General features: G+C 37.9%; 1 protein-coding gene across 1 annotated transcript; it reads left to right on the top strand.

The window, feature by feature from the left end:
- Nucleotides 1–282: 282 nt before the first annotated feature.
- LOC141588064 (uncharacterized) lies at nucleotides 283–3544 on the top strand. The gene is made up of 3 exons (XM_074409521.1): nucleotides 283–1320; nucleotides 2288–3264; nucleotides 3346–3544. Exons 1-3 carry the CDS (start codon nucleotides 283–285, stop codon nucleotides 3542–3544), a joined length of 2214 nt encoding a protein of 737 aa, XP_074265622.1.
- Nucleotides 3545–11063: the final 7519 nt, after the last annotated feature.

Genomic DNA, 11063 nt, shown 5'->3' with positions numbered 1-11063 from the left:
TTCCGCTGCAATTTTAGTAATTACATCAACATACACATTCACGGATTTAGCAACTCAAACGAACAGTTCCACGACCTGTTCAATCTCGTTTAATCACATAGTTTTACATCAAATTGTTTACCAGAGCTAAGTTCAGATTTATTCCTTAATAAATCTGTCTTGGGACGTTGCTAATCATGGTTAAAGACGGTGATGAGGGTCCGAAAACATGGGAAGATGGTCATAACGAGCTGAAGTTAGAGATGGCTCAGATGGCTTATGTGTTAAAAAAACATAGCAAGCATGTTGAAGGCTAAGGAGAAGAAAAAGGAATCGGACTGTCCATCCGAATCTGAAGAAGAAGACGAGCAGCCAAAGAGAAAGTCGAGAAATAAGAACGATGATGATCGGGGTTTAAAACTCGATATTCCAGACTTTGATGGCGAGATGGATCCGGAAAAATTTCTGGATTGGGTAAGACAAGCTGAGAGGGTTTTCGAGTATAAAGAGTATGATGACAAGAAGCAATTTAAAGTTGCAATCTTGAAGCTTACAAAGTATGCATCTTTATGGTACGAGAATCTAAAAAAACAGAGGAAAAAGGAAGGCAAAGACAAGATCGAATCTTGGATCAAATTAAAGAAGCACCTGATGAGACGATTCCTACCAAGGGACTATGAACAAGATAACTACTTAAAGCTCCAATCTTTAGAGCAAGGAAGCATGCCCGTGACTGATTATATCAAAGAATTCGAAAAGATGTCAATCGTGTGCGATCTTGAGGAGAAAGAAGAGCTAAGAGTGGCGAGATTCATCAAGGGCCTAACACCCGCAATTGCAACGAAGGTAGAAATCCAGAATTATGACGGGTTTAGCGACGTTTGCAGATTGGCATTAAAATTTGAAAAACATGATAAGGCACGAAAACCTTATGCTTACTCCAAGGGACAAAGTTCGGGAACAAGTTCGTATTCTAGGCCAGCACCTAGCAAGCCTAAAGAAACACCGAAAGAAGAACCTAAAGACAAAGCAAAAGGTGTTGCCAAGCCAAAAGGGAATTCTTTGAGGCGTTGTTTCAAGTGTCAAGGCTATGGTCATATAGCAAATGAGTGTCCTCAAAAACGAGCCCTAACAGCTCAAGAGTTGTATGATATGATTCCTGTATTTGTCACGCCGGAGGAGGAAACGGTTCAAGAGAGTGTTGAAACTGATGGTGAAGGAATAGTCTATGATTTGGATCCGTTGAGTGAAGAGGAATGTTTAGTGCTGCGTAATTTGCATATGGAGACGGGTTCAGCTGAAACCGAGCAACGAGAACAAATCTTCCACACTCGGTGCAAGGTAAACCGTAAAATTTGCAATCTTATTATTGATAGTGGATCATGTACCAATGTAGTTGGAGTGAAACCTCTAACTCGATAATTTAAGTGGAAAACTAAGGAAAGGAGCCTAAGTTTGCATGAAACAAACTGAAGTTTAGGCGTGTCCCTAGGGACGGTTTTTGTGATATGTCTAGACCCGAACACAAAGCAATAGGAATAGACTCGATAGTTTAAAGCACACAAGCAAGTAAACTACCAAACTCCAAGCACACAGCAAAGGAGCTCTTCAAGCACAAAGCAAAGAAGAGATTTTAATGAAGAAAACTCATGTTTCTTACTTGGTTTTTAACTTAAGCAAATCTGAATTTGTACAACCAAGGGCTTTGGTTTATATAGTACCAAGCCTTCTAATCCTAACCACTTATTTTACATCCAATGGCTATCATTAAACTACTAAGAAAACAAGAAAAAAGTTGCTGAAAACTCCCCTAGGCTGTCGTGAGCATCAACCCAACAAGAACAATCCAAATGGTCTTCTCAATGTCTTACAACAAAAGGGACATAAGAGCTAACCTAGGAACACACAATTGGAGGCTTCCTTAGTCAAAATTCGGCTGGTATAAGCCCTTGAGAGCAGCCCCCAAAGCTCTTACACAATTGTAAGAATGATAGTGACACTTTGGACCTTCCTTGAAAGCGACATTTGAGCTCTTTTGAAAAATAATAAAACAGCCTCCTAGGACTGATTTGGACGGTCCAAGCAGCTGGTTTATGGCCTAGGATTGTCTTCATTTGTTTAATAAAAAAGATGGGACCGATTGGAAGCAAACTAAGCTCGATTGTTGAAAACCGATAAACTCGTTACTCGGTTTTGTCTCGTGAATTCATCTCAGCTTGGATCCTTATTTAAATAAAAGTCCCTAGGCCAAAAGTCTCAAAATTCATTATAGAATTGAGACGTGACGAAAATTACCATGTCTTCTTAGACGGAATTTGAGTTAGACCTCAAATTGGACGAAGGTCCCAATCCGCGGTCTAGCTCGGCCTCCTCTCCCGTTTCAGTAGTAGCAAGGGACCTTGTTGATGAACTGAAATTGCAAACTAAAGACCGAGTTAAACCATATAAATTACATTGGCTGAATGGGGAGAATGGGGTTCAAGTTAAGAAACAGGCCTTAGTTTCGTTGAGTTTAGGACCCTATACTGATGAGGTGTGGTGCGATATAATTCCTATGAATGCATGCCACATTCTGTTGGGTAGACCTTGGCAATTCGATAGAAAGGTTGAACATGACGGGAGGTCCAATGTGTATAGCGTGATGAAGGGTAATGTGAAATATAATCTGAAACCTATGTCACCTAATAAGATTAAAGAGTCTAAAATAACGAAAGGGAGTATGTTTATGGAAGCTCGGGAGGTTGAGGAGGTTTTAGCTCGTGGAGAACGAACCTATGTACTGGTGGTTCGTGAATTGGGGTCCGTTGGTGTGAGTGATAACCGTGGAGTCCAGGGGCTGTTAGAAGAGTTTCGGGATGTGTTTCCGGATGAATTACCAGATGGGTTGCCTCCTTTACGTGGTATTGAACACCAAATAGATCTAATTCCAGGGGCGGCATTGCCTAATAAGCCGGCCTATCGTTGTAATCCAGAGGAAGCAAAGGAGTTACAGAGACAAGTCCAAGAATTGATAGATAGGGGATATGTTCAAGAGAGCTTAAGTCCGTGTGCGGTGCCTGCGCTATTAGTGCCAAAGAAGGAAGGGACTTGGCGAATGTGCATTGATAGTAGAGCGGTAAACAACATTACAATCAAATATCGCTTTCCTATGCCAAGACTTGATGATATGCTTGACGAACTTTCTGGTTCAAGTGTCTTTTCTAAACTGGATTTGAGGAGTGGTTACCATCAAATGAGGATTCGAGAAGGGGATGAGTGGAAGACCGCGTTTAAAACAAAGCAGGGGTTATATGAATGGCTTGTGATGCCATTTGGTCTTTGCAACGCTCCTAGTTCGTTTATGAGGCTGATGAATGAATTGTTAAGGCCTTTCCTTAACAAATTTGTGGTGGTCTATCTTGACGACATCCTAATTTATAGCAAAGATGAAGAGTCGCACAAACGACATTTGCGAGCTGTGTTTGAAGTTTTGCGAGATCAGAAGCTCTATGGTAAGCTAGAAAAATGTACTTTTATGGTGTCAAGTGTTGTTTTCTTGGTTATATTGTGGGTAAAGACGGAGTAAGTATGGACCCATCCAAGGTCGATGCTATTCAAGCATGGCCAGTTCCGAAATCAACTACAGAAGTGCGAAGCTTTCATGGTTTAGCATCATTTTATAGACGATTCATCCAGGGATTTAGCTCGATTATGGCTCCAATTACAGAGCTAACCAAGAAAGGAGAGTTCATGTGGACTAGCAGCGCCCAAAAGGCGTTTGAAGATGTGAAGCGCAAGCTGTGTTCCGGACCTGTTTTAGCACTACCTGATTTTAATAAATTGTTTGAAGTCGAGTGTGATGCAAGTGGTGTTGGAATTGGTGCCGTATTAGTACAGGAGAAGAGACCTATTGCATACTTCAGCGAGAAATTAAACGGTGCAAGGCTGAACTATTCAACCTACGACAAGGAGTTTTATGCAATCGTGAGAGCATTGGACCATTGGAGTCATTATCTGCGTCCGAAGCCGTTTATTTTACATTCTGATCACGAGGCTCTTAAACACATTCATGGACAGCAAAAGTTAAATCAAAGACATGCTAAATGGGTTGAATTTTTACAATCCTTCACATTTTCTTCAAAATACAAGACGGGAAGTTCTAATATCGTGGCTGATGCATTATCACGAAGACATTCATTGTTAATTGAGATGGATGCAAGAATTCTTGGTTTCGAACATATCAAGGAACTGTACAAATCTGATCCAGAATTCTCGAAGGAAATTATTGATCCAACAGGTTTGTATACTGTTCAAGATGGCTATCTTTTCAAAGGTAATCGGCTATGCATTCCAAATGGGTCGATTAGGGAGCTGTTGGTACGTGAAGCTCATGGCGGGGCTATTGCTGGACACTTTGGAGTTAATAAGACAAGTGACATCCTAAGTGAACACTTCTACTGGCCAAGAATGAATAAGGACGTGCAAGAAATCGTGGCGAAGTGCGTGGAATGTCAAAAGGCTAAAAGCACGTTCAACAAAGGCTTGTATACACCTCTGCCCGTACCTGTGCAGCCTTGGAACGAGGTAAGCATGGATTTTATCCTTGGTTTACCAAGAACTCAGCGGGGTAAGGACTCAATTATGGTGGTAGTTGATCGATTCTCGAAGATGGCGCATTTTATTCCGTGTCACAAGACTGATGATGCAACTAAAGTGGCTGATTTGTCACAATGACAAATGAACAAGGACAAATGGTTCACACAATGAGTCACAATGACTAAAAACAAGGACAAATGGTTCACACAACGAATCACAATGACTAATGAACAAGGACAATTGGTTGACACAACGAGTCACAATAACAAGGATAAATTATTAACACAACGAGTCACAATGACTAATAAACATGGACAAATGATTCACACAACGAGTAACAATGACTAATAAACAAGGACAAATGGTTCACACAACGAGTAACAATGACGAATAAACAAAGACAAATGCTTCACACAACGAGCCACAATGACTAATAAACATGGACAAATGTTTCACACAACGAGTCACAATGACTAACAATGACTAATAAACAAGGACAAATGTTTCACACAACGAGTCACAATGAGAAATGAACAAAGAAAAATGGTTCACACAACGAGTCACAATGACTAATTAACAAAGACAATTGGTTGACACAACGAGTCACAATGACTAATAAAGATGGAGAAATGTTTCACACAACGAGTCACAATGACTAATAAACATGGACGAATGCTTCATACAACGAGTCACAATGACTAATAAACATGGACAAATGCTTCACACAACAGTCACAATGACTAATGAACAAGGACAATTGGTTCACAAAACGAGTCACAAAGACTAATTAACATGGACAAAGGCTTAACACAACGAGTCACAATGACTAATAAACATGGACAAATGTTTCACACAACGAGTCACAATGACTAATTAACAAGGAAAATTAGTTCACACAATGAGTCACAATAACAAGGACAAAAGGTTGATACAACTAGTCACAATGACTAATAACCATGGACAAATGCTTCACACAACGAGTCACAATGTCTAATAAACAAGGACAAATGGTTCACACAATGAATCACAATGACAAGGATAAATTATTCACACTCCGAGTCACAATGACTAATAAACAAGGACAAATGCTTCACACAACGAGTCACAATGACTAATGAACAGGGAAAATTTGTTGACACAACGAGTCACAATAACAAGGATAGATTATTAACACAACGAGTCACAATGACTAATAAACATGGACAAATGCTTCATACAACGAGTCACAATGACTAATAAACATGGACAAATGATCAAACAACAGTCACAATGACTAATGAACAAGGACAATTGGTTCACAAAACGAGTCACAAAGACTAATAAACATGGACAAATGCTTCACACAACGAGTCACAATGACTAATAAACATGGACAAATGTTTCACACAACAAGTCACAATAACTAATGAACAAGGAAAATTAGTTCACACAATGAGTCACAATAAGAAGGATAAATTATTAACACAACGACTCACAATGACTAATAAACATGGACAAATGCTTCATATAACGAGTAACAATGACTAATAAACAAGGACAAATGGTTCACACAACGAGTCACAATGACTAATAAACATGGACAATTGTTTCACACAACGAGTCACAATGACTAATAAACATGGACAAATGTTTCACACAACGAGTCACAATGACAAATAAACAAGGACAAATGGTTCACACAAGGAGTCACAATGACTAATAAACAAGGACAAATGGTTCACACAATGAGTCACAATGACTAATGAACAGGGACAATTGGTTGACACAACGAGTCACAATGACAAGGATAAATTATTCACACAAGAAGTCACAATGACTAATAAACATGGACAAATGCTTCACACAACGAGTCACAATGACTAATAAACATTGACAAATGCTTCACACAACGAGTCACAATGACTAATGAACACGGACAATTGGTTCACACAACGAGTCACAATGACTAATAAACATGGACAAATGTTTCACACAACGAGTCACAATGACTAATAAACATGGACAAATGGTTCACACAACGAGCTAGTAACAATGACTAATAAACAAGAACAAATCGTTCATACAACGAGTCACAATGACTAATAAATATGGACATTTGTTTCACACAACGAGTCACAATGACAAATGAACAAGGACAAATGGTTCACACAATGAGTCACAATGACTAATAAACAAGGACAAATGGTTCACACAACGAATCACAATGACTAATGAACAAGGACAATTGGTTGACACAGCGAGTCACAATAACAAGGATAAATTATTAACACAACGAGTCACAATGACTAATAAACATGGACAAATGATTCACACAACGAGTAACAATGACTAATAAACAAGGACAAATGGTTCACACAACGAGTAACAATGACTAATAAACAAAGACAAATGGTTCACACAACGAGCCACAATGACTAATAAACATGGACAAATGTTTCACACAACGAGTCACAATGACTAACAAACAAGGACAAATGTTTCACACAACGAGTCACAATGAGAAATGAACAAAGAAAAATGGTTCACACAACGAGTCACAATGACTAATTAACAAAGACAATTGGTTGACACAACGAGTCACAATGACTAATAAAGATGGAGAAATGTTTCACACAACGAGTCACAATGACTAATAAACATGGACAAATGCTTCATACAACGAGTCACAATGACTAATAAACATGGACAAATGCTTCACACAACAGTCACAATGACTAATGAACAAGGACAATTGGTTCACAAAACGAGTCACAAAGACTAATTAACATGGACAAAGGCTTCACACAACGAGTCACAATGACTAATAAACATGGAAAAATGTTTCACACAACGAGTCACAATGACTAATGAACAAGGAAAATTAGTTCAAACAATGAGTCACAATAACAAGGACAAAGGTTGATACAACTAGTCACAATGACTAATAACCATGGACAAATGCTTCACACAACGAGTCACAATGACTAATAAACAAGGACAAATGGTTCACACAACGAATCACAATGACAAGGATAAATTATTCACACTCCGAGTCACAATGATTAATAAACAAGGATAAATGCTTCACACAACGAGTCACAATGACTAATGAACAGGGAAAATTTGTTGACACAACGAGTCACAATAACAAGGATAGATTATTAACACAACGAGTCACAATGACTGATAAACATGGACAAATGCTTGAGATAAATGAGTAACAATGACTAATAAACAAGGACAAATGGTTCACACAACGAGTAACAATGACTAATAAACAAAGATAAATGGTTCACACAACGAGCCACAATGACTAATAAACATGGACAAATGTTTCACACAACGAGTCACAATGACTAATGAACAAGGACAATTGGTTCACACAACGAGTCACAATAACAAGGATAAATTATTAACACAACGAGTCACAATGACTAATAAACATGGACAAATGTTTCACACAACGAGTAACAATGACTAATAAACAAGGACAAATGGTTCACACAATGAGTCACAATGACAAGGATAAATTATTCACACAACGAGTCACAATGACTAATAAACATGGACAAATGCTTCATACAACGAGTCACAATGACTAATAAACATGGACAAATAATCAAACAACAGTCACAATGACTAATGAACAAGGACAATTGGTTCACAAAACGAGTCACAAAGACTAATAAACATGGACAAAGGCTTCACACAACGAGTCACAATGACTAATAAACATGGACAAATGTTTCACACAACGAGTCACAATGACTAATGAACAAGGACAATTGGTTCACAAAACGAGTCACAAAGACTAATAAACATGGACAAATGCTTCACACAACGAGTCACAATGACTAATAAACATGGACAAATGTTTCACACGACAAGTCACAATAACTAATGAACAAGGAAAATTAGTTCACACAATGAGTCACAATAACCAAGACAAAAGGTTGATACAACGAGTCACAATGACTAATAACCATGGACAAATGCTTCACACAACGAGTCACAATGACTAACAAACAAGGACAAATGGTTCACACAACGAATCACAATGACAAGGATAAATTATTCACACACCGAGTCACAATGACTGATAAACATAGACAAATGATTCACACAACGAGTCACAATGACTAATGAGCAAGGATAATTGGTTCACACAACGAGTCACAATAAGAAGGATCAATTATTAACACAACGACTCACAATGACTAATAAACATGGACAAATGCTTCATACAACGAGTAACAATGACTAATAAACAAGGACAAATGGTTCACACAACGAGTCACAATGACTAATAAACATGGACAATTGTTTCACACAACGAGTCACAATGACTAATAAACATGGACAAATGTTTCAGACAACGAGTCACAATGACAAATGAACATGGACAAATGGTTCACACAATGAGTCACAATGACTAATAAACAAGGACAAATGGTTCACACAACGAGTCACAATGACTAATGAACAGGGACAATTGGTTGACACAACGAGTCACAATGACAAGGATAAATTATTCACACAAGGAGTCACAATGACTAATAAACATGGACAAATGCTTCACACAACGAGTCACAATGACTAATAAACATTGACAAATGCTTCACACAACGAGTCACAATGACTAATGAACACGGACAATTGGTTCACACAACGAGTCACAATGACTAATAAACATGGACAAATGTTTCACACAACGAGTCACAATGACTAATAAACATGGACAAATGGTTCACACAACGAGCTAGTAACAATGACTAATAAACAAGAACAAATGGTTCATACAACGAGTCACAATGACTAATAAACATGGACAATTGTTTCACACAACGAGTCACATTGACAAATGAACAAGGACAAATGGTTCAAACAATGAGTCACAATGACTAATAAACAAGGACAAATGGTTCACACAACGAATCACAATGACTAATGAACAAGGACAATTGGTTGACACAACGAGTCACAATAACAAGGATAAATTATTAACACAACGAGTCACAATGACTAATAAACATGGATAAATGATTCACAAAACAAGTAACAATGACTAATAAACAAGGACAAATGGTTCGCACAACGAGTAACAATGACTAATAAACAAAGACAAATGCTTCACACAACGAGCCACAATGACTAATAAACATGGACAAATGTTTCACACAACGAGTCACAATGACTAACAATGACTAATAAACAAGGAGAAATGTTTCACACAACAAGTCACAATGAGAAATGAACAAAGAAAAATGATTCACACAACGAGTCACAATGACTAATTAACAAAGACAATTGGTTGACACAACGAGTCACAATGACTAATAAAGATGGAGAAATGTTTCACACAACGAGTCACAATGACTATTAAACATGGACAAATGCTTCATACAACGAGTCACAATGACTAATAAACATGGACAAATGCTTCACACAACAGTCACAATGACTAATGAACAAGGACAATTGGTTCACAAAACGAGTCACAAAGACTAATTAACATGGACAAAGGCTTCACACAACGAGTCACAATGACTAATAAACATGGACAAATGTTTCACACAACGAGTCACAATGACTAATGAACAAGGAAAATTAGTTCACACAATGAGTCACAATAACAAGGACAAAAGGTTGATACAACTAGTCACAATGACTAATAACCATGGACAAATGCATCACACAACGAGTCACAATGACTAATAAACAAGGACAAATGGTTCACACAACGAATCACAATGACAAGGATAAATTATTCACACTCCGAGTCACAATGACTAATAAACAAGGACAAATGCTTCACACAACAAGTCACAATGACTAATGAACAGGGAAAATTTGTTGACACAACGAGTCACAATAACAAGGATAGATTATTCACACAACGAGTCACAATGACTGATAAACATGGACAAATGCTTCACACAGCGAGTAACAATGACTAATAAACAAGGACAAATGGTTCACACAACGAGTAACAATGACTAATAAACAAAGACAAATGGTTCACACAACGAGCCACAATGACTAATAAACATGGACAAATGTTTCACACAACGAGTCACAATGACTAGCAATGACTAATAAACAAGGACAAATGTTTCACACAACGAGTCACAATGACAAATGAACAAGGACAAATGGTTCACACAACGAGTCACAATGATTAATGAACAAAGACAATTGGTTGACAAAACGAGTCACAATGACAAGGATAAATTATTCACACAAGGTGTCACACTGACTAAAAAGATGGACAAATGCATCACACAACGAGTCACAATGACTAATAAACATGGACAAATGCTTCACACAACGAGTCACAATGACTAATGAACAAGGACAATTGGTTCACACATCGAGTCACAATGACTAATAAAGATGGAGAAATGTTTCACACAACGAGTCATAATGACCAATAAACAAGGACAAATGGTTCACACGATGAGTCACAATGACAAGGATAAATTATTCACACAACGAGTCACAATGACTAATAAACATAGACAAATGCTTCA

This window comes from Silene latifolia, chromosome 6 (assembly GCF_048544455.1).
Source record: "Silene latifolia isolate original U9 population chromosome 6, ASM4854445v1, whole genome shotgun sequence".
NCBI lineage: Eukaryota > Viridiplantae > Streptophyta > Magnoliopsida > Caryophyllales > Caryophyllaceae > Silene > Silene latifolia.
This window is presented reverse-complemented; position numbering and strand designations above follow the sequence as displayed.